General features: G+C 40.7%; 1 protein-coding gene across 1 annotated transcript in view; it reads right to left on the bottom strand.

Annotated features, from left to right (window-relative positions):
* The window catches only part of LOC110530309 (pappalysin-2), an 84,536-nt gene that overhangs the window by 36,435 nt on the left and 20,550 nt on the right, over positions 1–27,551 (bottom strand). The window contains exons 7-8 of the mRNA XM_036985949.1: positions 23,209–23,391; positions 17,300–17,597 (exon numbers count right to left, since the gene is read on the bottom strand). Of these exons, the coding sequence (XP_036841844.1) occupies positions 17,300–17,597; positions 23,209–23,391 (481 nt within the window). The remainder of the gene's footprint in view (positions 1–17,299; positions 17,598–23,208; positions 23,392–27,551) is intronic.

Here is a 27,551-nt window from a genome sequence, read left to right on the forward strand (position 1 = left end):
ATAGACCCCCCTCAGCCCCGAGCTGTGCTCTGGACACCATATGTGGATTGATTGCCCCCTATTTATCTTCAGAGTTCGTACTGTTAGGTGACCTAAACTGGGATATGCTTAACACCCCGGCCGTCCTACAATCTAAGCTAGATGCCCTCAATCTCACACAAATTATCAAGGAACCTAACAGGTAAAACCCTAAATCCGTAACCATGGGCACCCTCTTAGATATCATACTGACCAACTTGCCCTCTAAACAAACCTCTGCTGTCTTCAACCAGGATCTCAGCGATCACTCAGCGATCACTGCCTCATTACCTGCGTCCGTAATGGATCCGCAGTCAAACGACCACCCCTCATCACTGTCAAATGGTCCTTAAAACACTTCAGCGAGCAGGCCTTTCTAGTTGACCTGGCCCGGGTATCCTGGAAGGATATTGACCTCATCCCGTCAGTAGAGGATGCCTGGTTGCTCTTGAAAACTGCTTTCCTCACCATCTTAAATAAGCAGGTGTAACACTCGTCTTCCTCCTCTGAGGAGGAGTAGGAGAGATCGGACCAATGAGCAGCGTGGTAAGTGTTCATTTATTTATTTATTTAACCGACAACACTGAACAAAATAACAAAGGAGAAACGAAACAGTTCTGAAAGGTGACATACACATAACAGAAAATAATCACCCACACCTCAAAGGTGAAACCAGGCTACCTAAGTATGGTTCTCAATCAGTGACAACGATTGACAGCTGCCTCTGATTGAGAACCATACCAGGCCAAACACAGAAATCCCAAGTTATAGAAAAAAGCAAATAGACTGCCAACCCCAACTCACGCCCTGACCATACTAAAACAAAGACAAAACAAAGGAACTAAGGTCAGAACGTGACAGTACCCTGACTCTCAGCTGAAGTCAGAAGATCCCAGAATTGAAGTCAGAAGATCCCAAAGAGACAGGGTCACATAACTGTCAGGGGTTTCCCAATTTCATCATACTCCAATCGCTCAGGAAGTCTCCTGTCTCTTTGGGATCTTCTGACTTCAATTTTGGGATCTTCTGACTTCAGCTGAGAGTCAGGGTCACATGACTGTCATTCCACATTCTATATCTTCAGCTTCCATCTGTACTTCAGACTCACCATCATTAGCATGGTTATCTCCTGTACTGATGGGCTCATTCAGAGGCGGTCCTCAGCAATTCCATCTTGCTGACTGTAGGATGGGTGATCCAACAGCTGAGGAACACGGCTTTCCGTCTTTATGACACGCTGTCAGGGTTCCCTTGGGCGTAGCTAGTTACAAGGCAAGGTATTAAGATTTACTATGATCTCCTTTAGACAACTAACATCACAGTCTTATCATCACCAAAACATTCTCTTTCATATGGATACATATGAACATAAAGTATGTAAATCACATATACAGTTGAAGTCGAAGTTTAAATACACTTAGGTTGGAGTCATTAAAACTTGTTTTTCAGCCTCCCGGGTGGCGCAGTGGTTAAGGGCGCTGTACTGCAGCGCCAGCTGTGCCATCAGAGTCCCTGGGTTTGCTCCCAGGCTCTGTCGTAACTGGCCGCAACCGGGAGGTCCGTGGGGCGATGCACAATTGGCCTAGCGTCGTCCGGGTTAGGGAGGGATTGGTCGGTAGGGATCTCCTTGTCTCATCGCGCACCAGCGACTCCTGTGGCGGGCCGGGCGCAGTGCGCGCTAGCCAAGGTTGCCAGGTGCACAGTGTAGCCTACGACACATTGGTGCGGCTGGCTTCCGGGTTGGATGCGCGCTGTGTTAAGAAGCAGTACGGCTGGTTGGGTTGTGTATCGGAGGACGCATTCAGCTTTCATTTCTCCCGAGCCCGTACGGGAGTGTTAGCAATGAGACAAGTAAAAAAAAAACTTGTTTTTCAACCACTGTCATGCTAACAAACTATAGTTTTGGCAAGTCGGTTAGGACATCTACTTTGTGCATGACAATTATTTACAGACAGATTATTTCACTTACATTCACTCTATCACAATTCCAGTGGGACAGATGTTTACATACAAGTTTACATACACTAGGATGACTGTGCCTTTAAACAGCTAGGAAAATTATGTCATGGCTTTAGAAGCTTCTGATATGCTAATTGACATAATTTGAGTCAATTGGAGGTGTACCTGTGGATGCATTTCAAGGCCTACCTTCAAACTCAGTGGCTCTTTGCTTGACATCATGGGAAAATCAAAATAAATCAGCCAAGACCTCAGAAAAATAATTGTAGACCTCCACAAGTCTGGTTCATCCTTGGGAGCAATTTCCAAATGCCTGAAGGTACCACGTTTATCTGTACAAACAATAGTATGCAAGTATAAACACTATGGGACCACGCAGCCGTCATACCACTCAGGAAGGAGACGCATTCTGTCTCCTAGAGATGGATGTACTTTGGTGCGAAAAGTGCATATCAATCTCAGAACAACAGCAAAGGACCTTGTGAAGATGCTGGAGGAAACAGGTACAAAAGTATCTATATCCACAGTAAAAAGAGTCCTATATCGACATAACCTGAAAGGCCACTCAGCAAGGAAGAAGCCACTGCTCCAAAACTGCCATAAAAAAAGACAGACTACGGTTTGCATCTATCTGCACATGGGGACAAAGATCGTACTTTTTGGAGAAATGTCCTCTGGTCTGATGAAACAAAAATAGAACTGTTTGGCCATAATGACCACCGTTATGTTTGGAGGAAAAAGAGTGATGCTTGCAAGCCGAAGAACACCCTCCCAACCGTGAAGCACTGGGTTGGCAGCATCATGTTGTGGGGGTGCTTTGCTGCAGGAGGGCCTGGTGTGCTTCACAAAATAGATGGCATCATGAGGGAGGAATGTACACAGGAAAATGGTGTGGATATATTGAAGCAACAACTCAAGACATCAGTCAGGAAATTAAAGCTTGGTCACAAATGGGTCTTTCAAATGGACAATGACCGCAATAATACTTCCAAAGTTGTGGCAAAACGGCTTAAGGACAAAAAAGTCAAGGTATTGGAGTGGCCATCGCAAAGCCCTGACCTCAAACCTATAGAAAATTTGTGGGCAGAACTGAAAAAGTTCAACAATTTAAAGGCAATGCTACCAAATACTAATTGAGTGTATGTAAACTTCTGACCCACTGGGAATGTGATGAAAGAAATAAAAGCTGAAATAAATTATTCTCTCTACTATTATTCTGACATTTCACATTCTTAAAATAAAGTGGTGATCCTAACTGACCTAAGACAGGGAATGTTTACTAGGATTAAATGTCAGGAATTGTGAAAAACTGAGTTTTAAATGTATTTGGCTAAGGTGTATGTAAACTTCCGACTTCAACTGAACATTATGAAAACTCTTCAAGATACAATGTTTTCGTGACAACATCCTAATTTAACTTTTAATAATATCATAAAACATCCTTTAATTTTCATATCATATCCATCATTGTTACCACCACTTTGGCTGATGAAATATATTGTCCCAAAGTCCATTCATTTGATGTTCTGTAGTTTTTTCGGCTGTAAACTCTTCCTAAGGCGCACAGACATTCCAGACTCTCACATTAGAGAACAGAATGGATTTGGGCTGTTGCCCTATAATTTACAATGGGCGTGAGATCATTAAAATCCCCCGCCTCCATACCTGTCCCCCTCTGCGGGAGGGAGAGATATATCTGCAGAACTTGAATCCACTGTAACATGATCCTCACAGGCCAGTCATGACACCTCCTTTGTTTCCCGCATAGCTGGCCTACCTGTTGCTTCTGGCCGAGATGACCTAAGAGAATGCTGGCGATGACAAAGAAGAGGAAGGAAAAGGGACTCCAAGCTAGGCTGAAAAGACAGGCTACGTGGCCTCTTCTTCCTAGTATCCTGATGGCTAATGTCAAATCACTGGAAAATAAACTTGGTGATCTCAGAGCATGGCATCAATCGCAGAGGGACATCAGGGAATGCTGCGTCTTTGATTTTACTAAGACATGACTTAGGGACAATACACTCGAATTTCTGATAAGAGTCGGGGGGGGGGTGTATGTTTCCTCATAAACAATTCCTGGTGTACCGAAGTTGAAAACATTGCGAGCTCCTGTTCACCCGACCTGGAGTTTCTGATGCTAAAATGCTGAACCCACTATTTGCAGATGGAATTCACGTGTTTTTATCACGGCTGTGTACTAGAGGTCGATCGATTATGATTTTTCAACGCCGATACCGATACCAATTATTGTAGGACCAAAAAAGTTGATACCGATTAATCGGCCAATTTTGTATTTATTTATTTATTTGTAATAATGACAATTACAACAATACTGAATGAACACTTTTATTTTAACTTAATATAATACATCAATCAAATCAATTTAGCCTCAAATAAATAATGAAACATGTTCAATTTGGTTTAAATAATGCAAAAACAAAGTGTTGGAGAAGTAAGTAAAAGTGCAATATGTTTAAGTTCCTTGCTCAGAACATATGAAAGCTGGTGGTTCCTTTTAACATCAGTCTTCAATATTCTGAGGTAAGAAGTATATGAGGTTATTATAGTATTTATAGGACTATTTCTCTCTATACCATTTGTATTTCATATACCTTTGACTATTGGATGTTCTTATAGGCACTTTAGTATTGCCAGTATAACAATATAGCTTCCGTCCCTCTCCTCGCCCCTACCTGGGCTCGAACCAGGAACACATCGACAGCAGCCACCCTCGAAGCATCGTTACCCATCGCTCCACAAAAGCCGTGGCCCTTGTAGAGCAAGGGGAACAACTACTCCAAGTCTCAGAACGAGTGACATTTGAAATGCTATTAGCGCGCATCCCGCTAACTAGCCATTTTACATCGGTTACACCAGCCTAATCTCGGGAGTTGATAGGCTTGAAGTCATAAACAGCGCAATGCTTGAAGCATTGTGAAGAGCTGCTGGCAAACGCACAAAAGTGCTGTTTGAATGAATGCTTACGAGCCTGCTGCTGCCTACCACAGCTCAGTCAGACTGCTTTATCAAATATCAAATCATAGACTTAAATATAACATAATAACACACAGAAATACGAGCCTTAGGTCATTAATATGGTCAAATCCGAATATGGTCAAATCATTTAGAAAATAAAAGTTTATTTTTTCAGTGAAATACGGAACCATTCCATATTTTATCTAACGGGTGGCATCCATAAGTCTAAATATTCCTGTTACATTGCACAACCTTCAATGTTATGTCATAATTACGTAAAATTCTGGAAAATTAGTTCTCAACGAGCCAGGCGGCCCAAACTGTTGCATATACCCTGACTCTGCTTGCAATGAACGCAGGAGAAGTGACATAATTTCCCTAGTTTAATATTGCCTGCTAACATGAATTTATTTTAACTAAATATGCAGGTTTAAAAATATATACTTCTGTGTATTGATTTTAAGAAACGCATTGATGTTTATGGTTAGGTACATTCGTGCAACAATTATGCTTTTTTCGCAAATGCGCTTTTGTTAAATCATCCCCCTTTTGGCGAAGTTGGCTGTCTTTGTTAGGAAGAAATAGTCTTCCCAGTTCGCAATGAGCCAGGCAGCCCAAACTGCTGCATATACCCTGACTCACGCAAGAGAAGTGACACAATTTCCCTAGTCATGTTAGCAGGCAATATTAATAAAATATGCAGGTTTAAAAATATATACTTATGTATTGATTTTAAGAAAGGCGTTGATGTTTATGGTTAGGTACACATTGTTGCAACGACAGTGCTTTTTTCACGAATGCGCTTGTTAAATCACCCGTTTGGCGAAGTAGGCTATGATTCAATGATAAATTAACAGGCACCGCATCGATTATATGCAACGCAGGACAAGCTAGATAAACTAGTAATATCATCAACCATGTGTAGTTAACTAGTGATTATGTTAAGATTTATTGTTTTTATAAGATACGTTTACTGCTAGCTAGCACCTTACCTTGGCTCCTTGCTGCACTCGCATAACAGGTAGTTAGCCTGCCACGCAGTTTTCTCGTGGAGTGCAATGTAATCGGCCATGATCGGTGTCCAAAAATGCAGATTACTGATTGTTATGAAAACTTGAAATCGGCCCTAATTAATCGGCCATTCCGATGAATCGGTCGACCTCTACTGTGTACATACCACCACAAGCAAACACCAATGTAGCACTCAACGAACTGTACAAGATAATTAGCCAGCAATAATCCTCCCACCTAGAGGAAGTCTTTATTGTCGAGGGTGACTTTAACCAAGCCACTCTAAAACATATTTCTCCAAAATATCACAAGCAGTGTATCCTTCCCCACAAGAAGATCCGCCGTGCTTAACCACGTATACACAAACATCGAAGATGAGTACAAAGACATCCCCACCCCGACTTCGACCAATCAGATAGATTTTCTCTGTTCCTACTCCCCGCTTACAAGCAGCAACTCAAGAGGGAGTCACCAACAAAGAGAATAGTGTGGCGCTGAACAGAGGAGGCAGAATTGTTTTGAAAATACTGTTATGTCCAAAGATTAATCCACTCAGGACTCATCCATCAACATTCAGGAATGTATATCGTCAGTCACAGGCTTCATTAGGAAATGTGTTGATGAGGTTGCCCCCACAATAACAATCCAGACATACCCCAACCAAAAACCCTGGATGAACAATACTGAGAGCCCATACTGCAGCATTCAATGTCAGCAGAATGTACCCCAATGACTCAGTGGTGCACGATGCGTACAAGGCAAGCTGGTATGAGCTCCGCAAATCCATTAGGGACGCAATAAGACAATACAGACTTAAACTTGAATTGATGTTTGACAACTCAGACTTGCGCCGCATGTGGCAAGGACTACAGACTATCACAGACTAAAAAGGAAAATCCAGCTGTGCGGTGCCCACCGAAGCCTCCCAGATGAGCTTAACACATTCTATGCTCACTTCGAGACAAACAATACCAAGCCATCCAGATAGACTCTCACTGCTCTGGACGACCAGGGGTTTTCACTCTCCGAGGCTAACGTGAGGAAAACGAGTGAAAATGAGTGAATACACACAAAGCCGCTGGCCCATATGGCATCCCTGCGACCTCACAGTGTGTGCTGACCAGCTGGTGGGCGTCTTCTTGGACATTTTCAGGTAGTCTCCACTTGCTTGAAAGATACCACCATCGTCCCAGTGGCCAAGAAAAACAAGGTGTCATGGCTAAATGACTATCACCCCGTCGCGCTCACCCCGGTCATCATGAAGTGCTTCGAGTGGCTGGTCATGGCCCACAGATCCACGGAAGCTTCCATTTTCATCGCTATTCACACGGCTGCAATACATCTGGACCTATGTGGGAATGCTGTCCACTGACTACAGTTCAACACTATTGTTCCCTCCAACCTCAACACCAAGCTCAAAGCCCTGGGTCTGGACACCACCGTCTGCAACTGGATCCTGGACTTCCTGACAGGCAGAACACAGGCTGTGAGGATTGTCAACAACACCTCCTCCACACTGACTCTTAAAACCTTTCTAGCAGGCGTTCTGCTAGCGACCCACCTCGACAACATCCGGTGAAATTACAGAGTGCGAAATTGAAATGACAGAAATAGTCATATTTGACATTCATGAAAATACATCAGAAAAAAGCTTAACTTCTTGTTAAACCAGCCGCTGTGTCAGATTTTTTTTTAAAAAAGGCTTTACGGCGAAAGCACACCATGTGATTATCTGAGGACAGTGCCCCGCACACAAAAGCATTAAAAACATTTTTCAACCAGGCAGGTGTGCCACGAAAGTCAGAAATAGCGATAAAATAAATGCCTTACCTTTGAAGATCTTCTTCTGTTGGCAGTCCAAAAGGTCCCAGCTACATCACAAATGGTCCTTTTGTTCGATAAAGTCCTGCTTCATTCAATAATCCACCGGTTTCCCTCCTTCAAAATGCATACAAAATGAATCCCAAACGTTACCAATAAACTTCTCCAAACAAGTCTAACAACGTTTATAATCAAACCTCAGGTACCCTAATATGTATATAAATGATAACATTTAAGACGGAGAATCGTTATTGTCTTTACCGGAGATAAACAACAAAGAACACGCATGAAAACACCACGCGCATGAAAACACTACAGCCAAAATGGGAGCCACTACAAATTCTAGCTCATTTTTCCAAAAACAAGCCTGAAACTCTTTCTAAAGACTGTTGACATCTAGTGGAAGCCCTAGGAACTGCAATCTATAAGGTTTTCCCTTCATATTAAACATGACAGACATTGGAAACAGTAGTGGGCTGAAATGTTTTTTTTTCTGGATGGTTTGTCCTCTGGTTTTTGCCTGCCATATAAGTTATGTTATACTCACAGACATAATTTTAGTTTCTAATAGTTTTAGAATCTTTAGAGTGTTTTCTATCCAAATCTACCATTATATGCATATCCTAGCATCTGGGCCTGTGTAACAGGCAGTTTAGTTTGGGCCCGCTTTTCATCCAGACGGAAAAATACAGCCCCCTAGCTCAAAGAGGTTTTAACACAGGGCCCCCCCCAGGGGTGTGTCCTCTGTACTCTATCGTACTCCCTGTTCACCCACGACTGCGTGGCTTTGCACAACACCAACTCCATTTTCAAGTTTGCTGAGGACACCATGGTTGTAGGCCTGATAACCAACAAAGACGAGTCAGGCTATAGGGAGGAGGTAAGTGAATTGGAATTGCGGTGTCATGAAAACAACCTCTCCCTCAAAGTCAGAAAAACAAAGGAGTTGATTGCTGACTTCAGGAAGTTCCTCAGCATCCACATCACCAAGGACTTGTCATGGACCAAAACCACTACCAACCACTCTTGTCAAGAAAACGCAACACCATCTCCACTTCCTAAGGCGGCTGAAGAAATTTGGCATGCTGCCCCGAGTCCTCTCCAAATAGTACCACTGCACCACCGAGACTGGTTTCATCTTAGCCTGGTATGGGAATATCTCCGTCCATGACCTCAAGGCCTTCCAGCGGGTGATGAAGATGGCCCAGTACATCACTGGGACCGTGTTCCCACCCATCCAGGACATCTACTCAAAATGGTGCCTGAGGAATGTACGCAGCATCATCATGGTCCCCACACACCCCAGCCACAAGCTGTTCTCTCCCTTACTGTCGGTCAGATGGTACTGGAGCATGAGGTCTGATACCAACAGGTGCAGAAACTGTTTTTGTCTACAAGCCATCACACTACTGAACACTTGAACTGGACTGACCACCTGCTCTGATTCTCCACACAAGCATCCTCTCCTTCCCAAATACACGTGTAAATATTGTACTATTAATTGTACCTTTCTGTATTATACCTATGCTCCTATGTTTAATCTATACTACTGACATTTACTGCATGTTCGTCTTCTTTTTTTTACTATTTCATTTTATATTTCGTTGGACGATGTTTTGCATGCGTATCCCATACGACTAATGAAACTTGAAACTACTTCACCTCCTACAGAGGGTCATCATCTACAGCTTCTACAATCACTATCGTTGCCTCATCTCTATAGAGGGACATTTGACTGGTGCATCGTGGTAGGAACTGAACTGAGATAATTTACTGCACTCACATTTTTTTATTGGGTACACAGTTTAGAATTATATTTGTATTACTGTATTGGACAAAACTGTATAATTGTGAATGAATGGTCATTACGGTTGTGATACTCTGTTGTTGTGCATTGCGCTTGGAACATACAATTGCAAGAAAAAGTATGTGAACCCTTTGGAATTACCTGTATTTCTACATAAATTGGTCACAACAACAGACAAACACAGTGTGCTTAAACGAATAACACACAAATTATTGTATTGTTCTTGTCTATATTGAATACAGAATTTAAACATTCACAGTGTAGGTTGGAAAATATGTGAACCCATAGGCTAATGACTTCTCCAAAAGCTAATTGGAGTCAGTAGTCAGCTAACCTGGAGTCCAATCAATGAGACGAGATTGGAGATGTTGGTTAGAGCTGCCCTGCAATATAAAAAACACTCACAAAATTTAAGTTTGCTATTCACACAATTCCAATTCACTGTATGTGAACCATGCCTCGAACAAAAGAGATCTCAGAATAACTAAGATTAAGAAATGTTGACTTACATAAAGCTGGAAAGGGTTACAAAAGTATCTCTAAAAGCCTTAATGTTCATCAGTCCATGGCAAGACAAATTGTCTATAAATGGAGATAGTTCAGCAATGTTGCTACTCTCCCTAGGAGTGGCCGTCCTACCAAGATCACTGCAAGAGCACAGCGCAGAATGCTCAATGAGGTTAAGAAGAATCTTAGTGTCAGCTAAAGACTTACAGAAATCTCTGGAACATGCTAACATCACTGTTGACGAGTCTACGATAAGTAAAACACTAAACAAGAATGGTGTTCATGGGAGGACACCACGGAAGAAGCCACTGCTGTCCCAAAAAAAAACATTTCTGCAAGTCTGAAGTTCACTAAAGAACACCTGGATGTTCCACAGCAATACTGGCAAAATATTCTGTGGACAAATTAAACTAAAGTTGAGTTTAACTATGTGTGGAGAAAAAAAGGCACAGCACACCAACATCAAACCTCATCCCAACTGTAAAATATGGTGGAGGGAGCATCATGGTTTGGGGCTGCTTTGCTGCCTCAGGGCCTGGACAGCTTGCTCTCATCAACGGAAAAAAATGAATTCCCATGTTTATCAAAACATTTTGCAGGAGAATGTAAGGCTATCTGTCTGCCAAATGAAGAACAACAACCCAAAACACAGAAGCAAATCATCAACAGAATGGCTTCAACAGAAGAAAATATGAAAATATGAGTTACAGACGGAATTCAAAATGGATAAAAAAATAATAACAATCACAGCCCTCTACAATCAATACCACATAATGACAAACAGATAGTGCACATTTATTGAATATGAAATACTTAAATATCTCATATACATAATTATTTACCCACCTGAGTCAGGACATGTTAGAATCACCTTTAGGAGCTTTGCACACCTTGATTGTACAATATCTGTATATTATTATTATTTTAATTCTTCAAGCTCTATCAAGTTGGTTGTTGAATAATGCTAGACACCATTTCAAGTCTTGCCATAGATTTTCAAGCCAATTTAAGTCAAAACATAACTAGGCAGCTCTGGAACATTCAATGTCGTCTTGGTAAGTAACTCCATTGTATATTTGGCCTTGTGTTTTAGGTTATTTTCCTGCTGAATGGTGCATGTGTCTCCCAGAGTCTGTTGGAAAGCAGACTCAACCAGGTTTTCCTCTAGGATTTTGCCTGCGTTTAGCTCTATTCTGTTTATTTTTATCCTAAAAAACTCCCTAGTCCTTGCCAATGACAAGCATGCCCATAACATGATGCAGCCACCACCATGCTTGAAAATATGAAGAGTAGTACTCAGTGATGTGTTGTGTTGGATTTGCCCCAAACATAACACTTTGTATTAAGGACAAAAAGTTGTACTACTTTAGTGCCAAACAGGATGCATGTTTTGGAATATATTTTATTCTGTACAGGCTTCCTTCATTTTCACTGTCATTTAGGTTAGTATTGTAGAGTAACTACAATGTTGTTGATCCATCCTCAGTTTTCTCCTATCACAGCCATTCAACTCTGTAACTGTTTTAAAGTCACCATTGGCCTCATGTTGAAATCCCGGAGCGGTTTTGTTCCTCTCTAGCCACTGAGTTAGTAAGGAGTTTGTAGCAACTGGATGTATTTGTACACCATCCAAAGTGTAATTAATAACTGTAACATGCTTAAAGGGATATTCAATGAACACTTTTTTTTACCCATCTACCAATAAGTGATCTTCTTTGTGAGAAATTAGAAAACTTCCCTGGTCTTTGTGGTTGATTCTGTGTTTGAAATTCACTGCTCGACTGAGGGACCTTACAAAAAATTGTACAGTGCCTTGCGAAAGTATTCGGCCCCCTTGAACTTTGCGACCTTTTGCCACATTTCAGGCTTCAAACATAAAGATATGAAACTGTATTTTTTTGTGAAGAATCAACAACAAGTGGGACACAATCATGAAGTGGAACGACATTTATTGGATATTTCAAACTTTTTTAACAAATCAAAAACAGAAAAATTGGGCGTGCAAAATTATTCAGCCCCTTTACTTTCAGGGCAGCAAACTCTCTCCAGAAGTTCAGTGAGGATCTCTGAATGATCCAATGTTGACCTAAATGACTAATGATGATAAATACAATCCACCTGTGTTAATCAAGTCTCCGTATAAATGCACCTGCACTGTGATAGTCTCAGAGGTCCGTTAAAAGCGCAGAGAGCATCATGAAGAACAAGGAACACACCAGGCAGGTCCGAGATACTGTTGTGAAGAAGTTTAAAGCCGGATTTGGATACAAAAAGATTTCCCAAGCTTTAAACATCCCAAGGAGCACTGTGCAAGCGATAATATTGAAATGGAAGGAGTATCAGACCACTGCAAATCTACCAAGACCTGGCCGTCCCTCTAAACTTTCAGCTCATACAAGGAGAAGACTGATCAGAGATGCAGCGAAGAGGCCCATGATCACTCTGGATGAACTGCAGAGATCTACAGCTGAGGTGGGAGACTCTGTCCATAGGACAACAATCAGTCGTATATTGCACAAATCTGGCCTTTATGGAAGAGTGGCAAGAAGAAAGCCTTTTCTTAAAGATATCCATAAAAAGTGTCGTTTAAAGTTTGCCACAAGCCACCTGGGAGACACACCAAACATGTGGAAGAAGGTGCTCTGGTCAGATGAAACCAAAATTGAACTTTTTGGCAACAATGCAAAACGTTATGTTTGGCGTAAAAGCAACACAACTGAACACACCATCCCCACTGTCAAACATGGTGGTGGCAGCATCATGGTTTGGGCCTGCTTTTCTTCAGCAGGGACAGGGAAGATGGTTAAAATTGATGGGAAGATGGATGGAGCCAAATACAGGACCATTCTGGAAGAAAACCTGATGGAGTCTGCAAAAGACCTGAGACTGGGACGGAGATTAGTCTTCCAACAAGACAATGATCCTAAACATAAAGCAAAATCTATGGAATGGTTAAAAAATAAACATATCCAGGTGTTAGAATGGCCAAGTCAAAGAATCCAATCGAGAATCTGTGGAAAGAACTGAAAACTGCTGTTCACAAATGCTCTCCATCCAACCTCACTGAGCTCGAGCTGTTTTGCAAGGAGGAATGGGAAAACATTTCAGTCTCTCGATGTGCAAAACTGATAGAGACATACCCCAAGCGACTTACAGCTGTAATCGCAGCAAAAGGTGGCGCTACAAAGTATTAACTTAAGGGGGCTGAATAATTTTGCACGCCCAATTTTTCAGTTTTTGATTTGTTAAAAAAGTTTGAAATATCCAATAAATGTCGTTCCACTTCATGATTGTGTCCCACTTGTTGTTGATTCTTCACAAAAAAATACAGTTTTATATCTTTATGTTTGAAGCCTGAAATGTGGCAAAAGGTCGCAAAGTTCAAGGGGGCCGAATACTTTCGCAAGGCACTGTATGTGTGGGGTACTGAGATGAGGTAGTCATTTAAAAAATTGTGTTAAACACTATTCTTGCACAGAGTGAGTCCATGCAACTTATGTGACTTGTTAAGCAATAGTTTAATCCTGAACGTATTTAGGATTGCCAAAACAAAGACATTTCAGCCTTTCATTTTATATTAATTTATAAAAAATAAAATCAACATAATTCCACTTTGACATTATGGGGTATGGTGTGTAGGCCAGTGACACAAAATCTCAATTTAATCCATATGTAATTCAGTCTGTACCACAAAAAAAATTGGAAATGTGTGAATATTTTCTGAAGGCACTCTAACCTGTAACACTGGGGTAAAGTGATCTGTTCTTGCAATTTGTAGTCTATGACATTTCAGATTTACATATGATAATTTTTCACGAAGTGAAAAGTAACTTTAACTATGTAAAAAAAAAATACATATTTGTTTAGCTTAACTTCTTCCAGTGTGAAATAGTTGCTAGCTTGGTAAACTTTATTTTCAGAGTAGCTTCCCCAACACTGTTTCTTGTCTTGTGTATTTGTGTCTAGTCACCTAATCGTCTAACCTTGCTGTAGGAAGCAGTGACCTTAAACCTAAACTGGATGTACAGTGGGCACGGTGATATCATACCTCCTGTCCTAGGGCTATTGAGCTGTTTTGGTCAGCTCCAAACTATAAAAAGAGCCTACCCTTGATTTCCCGCCAGCACTGCTTGATTACCATTGTCTCCGGCCAGCTGTAAAGAATACCTACAAAAATGCACATTATCTACTCTCTCAGGCGTGTCGGATTTCCTCCCGCTACAAATTACCCTTATTAATTATGGATCAGCTCTAACAGCCCCCTCTCTCTAGCATTCCACCGGAGGACATTTTACAGGAGTGTTTTTTTGTCAGGACTTAGACTCTGTGTAGTTTTGTGCCTTAATGGACACTGGAATGTTATTAATGTACGCAATAGTAGAAACCAAAAGATGAGGGTCAGGGGGAAATAATACATCCTTGACCATGGATTAACGACATATACTCCTATTTCACACATGTCCCAAAAGTGATTTTTTTCACTACTAATGGACCAAAAATGTGTGTCTATTTTTAAGGATTAGGATATCAAGTGCAAAACAATCTTGCTTTGCCAGATATACCTCTTGGTGGCAGTGTAGACTCAGTCAGTCACAATGCGTAGCCTTCCTTTAATTTCTCTCCTGCAATACACTCCACTTCTCTCTCTTCACCCCCTCTTCCAAATGACAGGCCTCTCACTTATCATATACTAACCATGATGAGCATACAGTGAAGAGCCTTCAGCGAGAGGAAATAGCTGAGGAACAGGTCCAAACAGCCACTGGTGTTTACTGTTTCTGCTGGTCACATTTGGTTTATATTCCAGAGACTGCCTCTCTTCCCTCCACATAACTTAATTCCCCTTGGTTTTTACATCTTTTTGCACTTACAGCTGCTTGTGGAACTTTTAGAGACCAAATGTATTCTTCAACCTGACCTCTTCAGCATATCCACCTACTCCCGCAACTAAGCGCTTGAAAAGAAACATCCCAGAAAGTGTTTGTGAAAAATTACAAAATCATTCATAAAAAAATAGTGTATGATGCTAATATAGAATCCAAGCAGACTGTTATGAATAAAAGTAAGATAGAACAGAATAAAAAACAAAGAACACTTAAGTGTTTTTTAACACCTTTTCTCACAGTGTGGGATAAAAATGATTTGACGTATGCAGCAATCCACTGTAAACTTGTTTTTGAATAAGGCCCTTGATGTTGATTTGTATCAGTAGCTAGGGCTAAGAAGCATATAGAACGCATTTGGTTTTTGTGTTGCGAAAACAATACCAAACCAAAACACTAGAATTACAGTGCCTTGCGAAAGTATTCGGCCCCCTTGAACTTTGCGACCTTTTGCCACATTTCAGGCTTCAAACATAAAGATATAAAACTGTATTTTTTTGTGAAGAATCAACAACAAGTGGGACACAATCATGAAGTGGAACAACATTTATTGGATATTTCAAACTTTTTTAACAAATCAAAAACTGAAAAATTGGGCGTGCAAAATTATTCAGCCCCCTTAAGTTAATACTTTGTAGCGCCACCTTTTGCTGCGATTACAGCTGTAAGTCGCTTGGGGTATGTCTCTATCAGTTTTGCACATCGAGAGACTGACATTTTTTCCCATTCCTCCTTGCAAAACAGCTCGAGCTCAGTGAGGTTGGATGGAGAGCATTTGTGAACAGCAGTTTTCAGTTCTTTCCACAGATTCTCGATTGGATTCAGGTCTGGACTTTGACTTGGCCATTCTAACACCTGGATATGTTTATTTTTGAACCATTCCATTGTAGATTTTGCTTTATGTTTTGGATCATTGTCTTGTTGGAAGACAAATCTCCGTCCCAGTCTCAGGTCTTTTGCAGACTCCATCAGGTTTTCTTCCAGAATGGTCCTGTATTTGGCTCCATCCATCTTCCCATCAATTTTAACCATCTTCCCTGTCCCTGCTGAAGAAAAGCAGGCCCAAACCATGATGCTGCCACCACCATGTTTGACTGTGGGGATGGTGTGTTCAGCTGTGTTGCTTTTACGCCAAACATAACGTTTTGCATTGTTGCCAAAAAGTTCAATTTTGTTTTCATCTGACCAGAGCACCTTCTTCCACATGTTTGGTGTGTCTCCCAGGTGGCTTGTGGCAAACTTTAAACAACACTTTTTATGGATATCTTTAAGAAATGGCTTTCTTCTTGCCACTCTTCCATAAAGGCCAGATTTGTGCAATATACGACTGATTGTTGTCCTATGGACAGAGTCTCCCACCTCAGCTGTAGATCTCTGCAGTTCATCCAGAGTGATCATGGGCCTCTTGGCTGCATCTCTGATCAGTCTTCTCCTTGTATGAGCTGAAAGTTTAGAGGGACGGCCAGGTCTTGGTAGATTTGCAGTGGTCTGATACTCCTTCCATTTCAATATTATCGCTTGCACAGTGCTCCTTGGGATGTTTAAAGCTTGGGAAATCTTTTTGTATCCAAATCCGGCTTTAAACTTCTTCACAACAGTATCTCGGACCTGCCTGGTGTGTTCATTGTTCTTCATGATGCTCTCTGCGCTTTTAACGGACCTCTGAGACTATCACAGTGCAGGTGCATTTATACGGAGACTTGATTACACACAGGTGGATTGTATTTATCATCATTAGTCATTTAGGTCAACATTGGATCATTCAGAGATCCTCACTGAACTTCTGGAGAGAGTTTGCTGCCCTGAAAGTAAAGGGGCTGAATAATTTTGCACGCCCAATTTTTCAGTTTTTGATTTGTTAAAAAAGTTAGAAATATCCAATAAAGGCCGTTCCACTTCATGATTGTGTCCCACTTGTTGTTGATTCTTCACAAAAAAATACAGTTTTATATCTTTATGTTTGAAGCCTGAAATGTGGCAAAAGGTCGCAAAGTTCAAGGGGGCCGAATACTTTCACAAGGCACTGTATGAATATCTCAGCTTCTGTGGCTATAGAATATTGCATTGTTTGATCTTTGTAACTGACATACATTATGATCGTGATTTTTTATTTCTTTGTATTTTTGGGCCCAGTTCTTGGAGCAGTGGTACATGACCTCCAAACAATAAATCTCCGCACAGGATTACTTTCTGGACTAAGGGCATAGTATTTGCAGAATTCCAGAGTGTAAACAATACATCTGTGTCGGCACAGGATAACTTTCCAGACTAAGGTCAAAGTATTTGTCAGTGTCAATCTTACTTGTGTCAATCTTACCTGTCTGTAAATGTAAGCAGAGTTTGTTGGACCAGATCGCCTGAAAACGCTGGTTGCCTGACAACTCGGTAGATCAGAGGCTGGCAACTGGAGCAGAGAGGATTGTGGGGGCCAGAAGTGAACAGGATAGCATCAATCTCCATCTTCTCATCAAAGGTGCTCAGTTTGACAGCTGCCACCCTTTTTCCGGTGTGCAGACGTAGAGTGAGGGGAACATCACAGAAGACGTGCTGTGGACCCATGTCAAGAGACTCGTCTGTGTCTGTTATTAGCTCGATGTTGGCGATTGCCTGGTTATCTGTAGAGACAACATGGTGGACAATCATCACCTGTATAATCAAGCAGTTCCAGAGAAAAATGCATATGCTTATCCCTTTATTTATTCATAAACACCTAGAAAACAAATACTGGTGTGACTTGACATTACCTGCTAAGATGAACAGCCAAAGAATTATGATTCAGGTAGACACAATGCGTGGCTTGTATTGTGGAGAGTTTCAATAATTGCTAAATGTACACTGTTGTCACGCCATGTTCAAGAATGGCCTTTTTCCCTTCATTCAGATTACAACCTCCCACTTTCGGTTATTTGAAAATGAAAACATCTCCAAAATATCGCTATTTTTAAAACAAGCAATAGAAAGCTTGTTGCAATTTCAGTTTAATCCACCAGAAAATACAGAAGGAATATTAGAATAAATATTATGGTTAAACGCAAATATATTAATTGATTAAAAAAATAGGAATGCACAATATATCGGTGAACATATCGGAATCTGACAATATTTGCTAAAAATGCCAACATCGGTATCGGCCCAATGTCTAGTTTAATGCCGATGTGCAAAGACGATGTCAAAGCTGACATGCATACCTATATAATGTAGGTACATGGCGTAAAATTTGTGCTACATGTGCAACACAGCATTTCTAACCTAGTCCACAATGTCTGCTGTGTGGATCGAGCAATCAACAAGTCAAGCAGTTATTTGAAAGAGTAAGAACATTTCAGCGAGACAACTCAAAGGTGAAATCCATTAACGCCAAGATAATGGAATTCATTGCCCTTGACAATCAACCGTTCTCTGTAGTGGGTGATGTTGGCTTTCGCAACTGGTCGAGCACACTACCAAGTGCGCTATTTTTCAGATGTTGCGCTACCGGAGTTACACAGTAATAGCGTCACTGCTATTAGCTTCACTACATACTATGAAATGCCATTTGGGTCTTTGCGTGTCAAAGAAGATACACGTCAAATAACACTATTTGACAATAACACTACTTGACGGGTTAAATAAGCTTTTAATTTGACACAACAAATAACACAGTTCTATTATAGAATGCTGTGTTTTCTGAATGTACACATGAAAGCCAAGTGCCACCACTACTATCAGTAGCACTGTCAAAGCTGTACAAAAAAGTCTGCAAACAAGCAAACACCGGACACGAACGATGTATTTACAATACCACGTTGGTAATAAAGCATTATTTGTTCGACCGCAACTTCTGGGGTAGCTAGCTAGCTTTAGCTTGGTACCTAGCTAGCACCAATACAACCAGCCTGAAAACAATGACCAATAGAAACTGCAGTCATTTTCATTATTCTTAGCAATGATTTAGGAATCCTTGTAAATAAGTATTAGCTAGGTAGCCACTTGTTGTTCGCCTATTGAAATTGAACTTCAGTTCATGAAAATAAATAGCTAGCCAGCTACTTAACCCTGTTGCCCAAAGCTAACATTATAAGCAGCCAGCTTGCTTCATCTGGCTAGTGAGGCTTGACCAGACCGGGTTTTGTGAAGCTAGCCACAATAAGGATGACACCCACAGTACACAACTGTGAAGAGTTAACACAAATATTAGCGTTGTAGCTCTTATCGTGGGACTGTGACTGTGTCAGCCTATTGTGTGTATTGTGTGTATTGACATTCATATTGCACTGTGCCGCTTTACCTAAGGATTGGGGATAAATTAAATGGGGTATCAGTCTACTCAATGCCCTATATATTTTTTCCCAACATCCTCCTCAGAGTTATCATACTCCAAAACATCCACACAGTATTGTTTTTCCTCTGGAATAGTGTTCAATACACAGAGTAGGTTGACAATAGATGTGGCTCAATTCACAGTTGTTTCACAGTCCCTCAATAAAAGCTACAATGCTAATGTTCTCTGGGTGTCACTGAGTAGACTGATAACCCATGTCATTGATCCACAATCCATAGGTAAGGCTGTACAGAGAAGTAAGAATGCCCCCAATACAATTCTTAAGTTTAATACATACAGTGTGATTTCAACAGATTTTTGTCAAATTAACAAATTATTGTCTTTTGTTGATTTTATATGTCAACATTCCAACCTTGTTTAGCATGATCTATTCAATTATGGCATAATTCTACTATTTGTATTAATTCGCATCACTGTCAATGACATACTTTTATTTTGAAGGCTAACCAAATAGTGTTATTTGACGTGTATCTGTTTTGACATGCAAAGACCCAAACGACGTTCAATAGAAATCCAGGTTGAGAATGAAACAACTGAAGAAATGAACAACAAAACAGCAAAGCAAGTAAGTGAAATAAATAGGTTTTGATTATGTTTTACTGGTAATGGGGACATACGTAAATGCCAACAAAATAACTTTTTGGCCAGTGTGGTGTATGTGTGCAACATTTATTTAACTAGGCAAGACAGTTATTAACAAATTATTATTTGCTGCCTAGAAGGCCAGCATCACGGAGTCGCCTCTTCACTGTTGACATTGAGACTGGTGTTTTGCGGGTACAATTTAATGAAACTACCAGTTGAGGACTTGTGAGGGGTCTGACACTCTAATGTACTTGTCCTCTTGCTCAGTTGTGCATCGGGGCCTCCCACTCCTCTTTCTATTCTGGTTAGGGCCAGTTTGCGCTGTTCTGTGAAGGGAGTAGTACACAATTTCTCACATGGAATAGCTTTCATTTCTCAGAACAAGAATAGACTGAAGACTTTCAGAAGGTTCTTAGATTCTGTCCATTTTGAGCCTCAAGCGCTGATGCTACAGATACACAACTAGTCTAAAGAAGGCTAGTTGTATTGCTTCTTTAATCAGGACAATAGTTTTCAGCTGTGCTAACATAATTGCAAAATAGTTTTCTAATGATAAACTTGGATCAGCTAACACAACGTGCCATTGGAACACAGGGGTGATGGTTGCTGATAATGAGCCTCTGTATGCCTATGTAGATATTCCATAAAAAAATCTGCCGTTTCCAGCTACAATAGTCATTTACAACATTAACAATGTCTACACTGTATTTCTGATCAATTTGACGTTATTTTAATGGACAAAAAATGTGCTTTTCTTTCAAAAACAAGGACATTTCTAAGTGACCTAAACTTTTGAACGGAGGTGTATGTAGCTTGTTTTTGTCCCAGGTTCAGGAATGGCTGAAAAAATGCAACATTTACTTGGAGCCAACTCTGCAAATAGGACTGCTGGGTGATTCGATAAGCCATAATCAAACGATCAATAGTATAATAAAACTATTAGCAAATGTGTTTATCTTCCATTTACAATCTGTAGAAACTATGAGAATAGAAAGGTTCAGAACTTTTGTGAAACATCACAGCATAATGGAAAAATATATGGCAACTAGGAATCAAAATGGTATGGTGTTCAGAGATAGATGGGAGGGGTTGAGGTTAGCTGAAGGCTGGGACTAAAATCAAATAAAAAAGAACTCATGTAAAATGTACTGTCCGTGAAATGTATGTAGTATGTATCAGCTGGAAGTGGAAGCCTAACTATTGTATTCCATTAGTTTACTCCAATTAGGGGAGGGGTGGTAGGGTTTGGGGAAAATAATAAAGAAGGAACAGCAACAGCCCCAAAACATCACTGCTCTAGAGGAGATCTGCATGGAGGAATGGGCCAAAATACCAGCAACAGTGTGTGAAAACCTTGTGAAGACTTACAGAAAACGGTTGACCTCTGTCATTGCCAACAAAGGGTATATAACAAAGTATTGAGATAAACTTTTGTTATTGACCAAATACTTTCCACTCTACTTTGCAAATAAATTCATTAAAAATCCTACAATGTGATTTTCTGGATTTCTTTTTCTCATTTCGTCTGTCATAGTTGAAGTTTACCTATGATGACAATTACAGGCCTCTCTCATAATTTTAAGTGGGAGAACTTGCACAATTGGTGGCTGACTAAATACTTTTTTGCCCCACTGTAAGTATTCAGACACTTTGCTATGAGACAAGAAATTGAGCTCAGGTGCATCCTGTTTCCATTGATCATCCTTGAGATGTTTCTACAACTTGATTGGAGTCCACCTGTGGTTAATGCAATTGATTGGCCATGATTTGGAAAGGACCATATCTGTCTATATAAGGTCCCACAGTTGACAGTGCACGTCAGAGCAAAATCCAAGCCATGAGGTTGAAGAAATTGGCCATCGAGCTCCGAGACAGGATCGTGTCGAGGCACAGCTCTGGGGAAGGGTACCAAAAAATGTCTGCAGCATTGAAGATCCCCAAGAACACTTGCCTCCATCATTCTTAAATGGAAGAAGTTTGGAACCACCAAGACTCTTCCTAGAGCTGGCCGTCCGACCAAACTCAGCAATCGGGGGAGAAGGGCTTTAGTCAGGGTGGTGACCAAAAACACGATGGTCGTTCTGACAAAGCTACAGAGTTCCTCTGTGGAGATGGGATAACCTTCCATCTCTGCAGCACTCCACCAATAAGGCCTTTATGGTAGAGTGGCCAAACGGAAGCCACTCCTCAGTAAAAGGCACATTTTGCCAAAAGGTTTGCCAAAAGGTACCTGAAGGATTCTCAGACCATGAGAAACAAGATTATCTGGTCTGATGAAACCAAGATTGAACTCTTTGGCCTGAATGCCAAGCATCACGTCTGGAGGAAACCTGGCAACATCCCTACGGTGAAGCATGATGGTGGCAGGATCATGCTGTGAGGATGATTTTCAGCAGCAGGGACTGGGAGACTAGTCAGGATCTCGGGAAAGATGAAAGGAGCAAAGTACGAGAGATCCTTGATGAAAACCTGCTCCAGAGCTTTCCTTCTAAATGCGAATTTGGAGAACGTTCTGCTGCCTGCAACATCCTCCAGCATGACCGGTTTGGCGGTGGGTCAGTCATGGTGTGCCCTCCATGTGCTCGCCAGAGGTAGCCTGACTGCCATTAGGTACCGAGATGAGATCCTCAGACCCCTTGTGAGACCATATGCTGGTGCGGTTGGCCCTGGGTTCCTACTAATGCAAGACAATGCTTGACCTCATGTGGCTGGAGTGTGTCAGCAGTTCCTGCAAGAGGAAGGCATTAATGCTATGGACTGGCCCGCCCGTTCCCCAGACCTGAATCCAATTGAGCACATCTGGGACATCATGTCTCGCTCCCATCCACCAACGCCACGTTGCACCACAGACTGTCCAGGAGTTGGCGGATGCTTTAGTCCAGGTCTGGGAGGAGATCCCTCAGGAGACCATCCGCCACCTCATCAGGAGCATGCCCAGGCGTTGTAGGGAGGTCATACAGGCACGTGGAGGCCACACACACTACTGAGCCTCATTTTGACTTGTTTTAAGGACATTACATCAAAGTTGGATCAGCCCGTAGTGTGGTTTTCCACTTTCATTTTGAGTGTGACTCCAAATCCAGACCTCCATGGGTTGATACATTTGATTTCCATTGATAGTTTTTGTGTGATTTTGTTGTCAGCACATTCAACTATGTAAAGAAAAAAGTATTTAATAAGAATATTTCATTCATTCAGATCTAGGATGTGTTATTTTAGTGTTCCCTTTATTTTTTGGAGCAGTGTATATATATATATATATATATATATATATATATATATGTGCTGTTGGAGACCACTAGAATGAACCCGGGACCCACCGGCTGAGACGTATGTGACCCACACAGTGAGGCTGTCAGGGACCACAGGGTGGAGGAAGCGCAGCATCAGGACGCAGCCCTCTGTTTCAGGGCAGGGAGACGTCACATTGGCATCATACAGGCTGAGCTCTGGACTCCAGGCCTGTAGGCTGGGCTCACATGGCTGGTATACATCTGGAGGGCCTGTAAACACACACACACACACATCTTGTTTTACAATATATATATATATATATATATATATATATATATATATATATATATATATATATAGACCCCTACATGCGTCCCCAATGGCACACTACTTTTGACCAGGGCCATTTATGGAATATGGTGCCTTTTGGGATGCAACTAAAAAAAGTGCACAGTTACAACTGATCTAGTAGATCAACCCAGTATCACAGATTATTGTGAAATAGACACAAATTGCTTATTGGAAATTTGTGAGAGGCACATGAAAACACAGAAACGATAGGAGGGAGGTTGGTCAGGGAGGGCAGCTGGGTGTATAACACGACCATCTAGCAACCCAAATGTTGTGTGTTCGGATCACGTCATGGACTTCTAATTAGCAACTTTGTAACGACTTACTACTTTTTAACAAATTAGCTACAATGCTAGCTAACCCTAACCCTAACCCATTAATTACTTAGCTAGCATGTTACCTAACCTTAACCCCTAGCTTACAGTATCTAATGTTAGCCAACTAGCTAGGCTAGCTAATATTAGCCACCTAGCTAACATTAGCCACAACAAATTGGAATTCATGTAATCTTCCTGAATGTGTTATGAAGGAAGAAAATTGTGTAATACACACAAAGTGTGTTGTGAAGATGCATTTTAAATGTAAACTTTATTTAACTAGGCAAGTCATATAAGAACAAAAAACAACTGTCCAGTGAAAATCTCCCTTTTAAAAGTTCATATTCTGTTAACTCATACCCAGATAATGTTTTTGACTAGTCCCATACTCATATTTGTGGCCAAAGCATAAATTGGAGAAAAAACATTTTAAAAAACCCACCCCAAACTTCTCTCAAACGGACCGTTTCAAAAATGCTTGCTATTTCCTCATAGAGGATGAAGTCATCCAACTGGCCAATCAGCGGTCTACTCGCATTAATATTTTTAATGACCGGTATATGCCCACACCATTCTGTTGTTGGGGTATGCAGATACTATTCCAACACAGAAAAGCTGCTTTTTAACATACTTAATTACCATTGTTTGGAAGGAAAACTGTTTCACTCATATTGTAATTAATTATAGGCCATATTTTATAGAAATCTGTAAACACTGGACTGTTGCCGTTAACTGATGACATACAACTTACATGCCCAATTGGTTTAAAAGGTAGGAACGTTACATTATTCTTTGTCTTTAAATGGGACATCAGCAGTTGCTACATCCATTTTTGGACATATAAATCAATTATATGTACCCATTGATGTTTGAAGAATATAACTTATAAATGCCTCATGAGCATAGTTCAACTGTCGTACTCCATCAGAACCCAAAATATAAGCTTTTTTTACTCCAATGTTTATAAACAAAATAAATGGAAAAAAAAATACTATACATCCTAACAAAACATGGTTCAAACTATAATGCTGATATCATGGATGATCGATCGGTCCTTGCATCCACAGCTCTGAGCATTTGAGAGTAGTTACAGTTTTTCCAGCCCCATCCCTCAGCTTTTTACCGAAACAGGTAGTACACTTACTTGTTTCTACTGCTGATTGACACTTTAAGTAGTGTACTATCTCTCAGTTTGTTTTATGATTTTGAATCACTGAAAAACCATTACTGTACTATTATTAAAGAAGAGGGCTACTGGAGAGTACCAGTGATGGGAGAGAGCTTGGGAAAATCACACAACCTGGCTGTGGACTGGACTGGTCTTCCCCAAGCCACCCTCTAGTACACAACATACCCAGGTGCAATTTCGCACAGGAAAGAAATCCATGCCGTAACAATGTATAAAGCATGTTCATTTCCTCTGTGGTACAAATGGGAAAAGTAGCAGGTAGCATGTCTCAGCAGAGCCCTGAACTAAACTGTTGGATGGTGAGAGGGACAGAGCCTGCAGCGGTAGCCCCAGCAAGCCAATGCCTGAACATCCACAGCTTCCACAGCTTCTGCTATTTGCACCCAATGTGGCTCCTTCACATGTGTGTATTTTTTCAGGGTAAACATCAGCACGCCAAGTCAAACCATAAAACTAAATTGGTCAGATAAACAGAGAAAGGCCTCAACACAGGCCCAGATTAATCGCTGTATCAGATGTGGCAAACGGCTCCCACAGGAAAGGCTAGTGCTTCAAGATCTTAGTGTATCATCCTTCCTGCTTTCAGCAACTTAACAATGCCACTACTTTTCCCTTTCTCAAGATTAAATAGACTCCCCAGGTTTGGAAATGCATGCTTAGGTTTCAGTGGAGGAACGCATCAAAGGGAAGATCTGTTTCTGTGAAAAGAACGAGGTATACACTATGTTGTATGCATTTTTTATTAATTCAGTCAATGTTTAAAACTTAACTAAATCAATTTTGAGGCCTAACAATTTAGAGGCCTAACAGTTTAATTCATTTGTAAAAGGGTAAGAAGGGTACTGGGGTGGAACATTTTGACTTGTTTTCATATAGGCTGCGATCTAATGCAAGGTGCGTTGTAGCGGAGTGCACTATTTTAATGGCAATTTACGCTTGAACCAACATGAACCAACATAAACAGCGTTTATCATGAATACAATCCCTGCAAACATCTTCGAAAATGCCTTTAAAACACTGCAAAAAAAATTGGCAGCTGTATAGTGTGCTGCACTATAACGTGATTGCATTTAATCCCACCCTAATCAACCTTAACTTATTTTCCTGTTAAACCTAGAATCAGCAGTTATGAGGTATGAGCCTTGAGAAATGTAACCACTCTCAAATTCAGAGTCAGAGCTATGGATGCAAGGACTGACCATTCATGTTATCAAAATTATCGTTTTAACCATGTTTGGAGGTTATAAAGTGTTTGTTTACATTTACGTTGTTTACAAATATTGGAGTATTATATTTTGGGTTCTAATGGGGTACAACAGTTGAACTAAGCTCATGAGGCATTTATAAGTTATATTCTTCAATAATCAATGGGTAAATATAATACATTTGTTTCTGTCCAAAAATGGATGTAGCAACTGCAGATTTCCCCTTTAAGGGGAGGGAACACAGCCACCTCGCTCTCCAACCAATTTCCATTTCCATTTTAGTCATGTAGCAGACGCTTTTATCCAGAGTGACTTACAGTAGTGTGTGCATACATATTCATATTTTTCATATGTATCATTTAGGGGCAGATTTATTGAATAGGAAATTCAGCAACTCTTAGAGGAACGTTGAAATTGATAAAAGTGCTTCTTTATTGTTAAACATAAAACCAACGTATTTCATAAACAGTTTTACAGACTGATAAATAATTTTTTTCAAAATGGCCTCCAATGGGTTCAGGGACCAATGACATGGGAATACAAAACAAAACATAATTTGATTTGATTTGTCAATGAGTTGAGTTTATTTTCTTCTTTGCAACTCATTTACCAATCACATAATGTTTTGTTTTGTATTCCCATTGTGATTGGTCCCTGAACCCATTTGAAATATACAAAAGCCTCCTTTATTTTTAATCTGTAAAACTCTTAATTTCCTGTTCTAAATTAAGTTCTCAAGACCCACGAGTGAACACCTGGCTTACACATGGACAAGCAGGTAGGATGACTCTCTTCCCCCCATAAATTACACTATAGTACACAACAAAAGCCAACAGACTGTGTCTCTCCCCAGAACTGTGGATTCCACTCTCCTTTCCTGGACAATGCTGTAATTGTCTTTATCGTCATTAAAGTACAGCATGGAGAACAATCACCACCTCCTCTTTTTTTTCAAAGCACAAATTCCATCTGAGGATTTCCAGAGTAGAATTTCTAAAACGTTTTTAACACGTCATGTCAAAAGACTGGGCTTCTCCACACTCAAATAATCTTGATTGGAATAATAAGGAACATCTGTTACATGAAGCATAAAGATTCAAAGCACTACAGGATACACAGTTTTTTATGACAGTACAATGTTGGACGGCACCCAACATTACCAAAAATTGACATTGCCAAGCACCCTGTTTTTCTTATGGCCAAAACAAGAGAAGATTTTTTGCCTGGCAACTATTATTTTATGATTTTCATATTTTTCTTCCATACAGTCTTTATCCCTGCACGCACCTTACCCACAGGAGAATAAGGGATCCTCCTTGCAGAAAGGTAGAACTTAAACTGTAAGTAACTGAATGTTTTGTGTATGT

This window comes from Oncorhynchus mykiss, chromosome 8 (genome assembly GCF_013265735.2).
Source record: "Oncorhynchus mykiss isolate Arlee chromosome 8, USDA_OmykA_1.1, whole genome shotgun sequence".
Classification (NCBI taxonomy): Eukaryota; Metazoa; Chordata; class Actinopteri; order Salmoniformes; family Salmonidae; genus Oncorhynchus; species Oncorhynchus mykiss.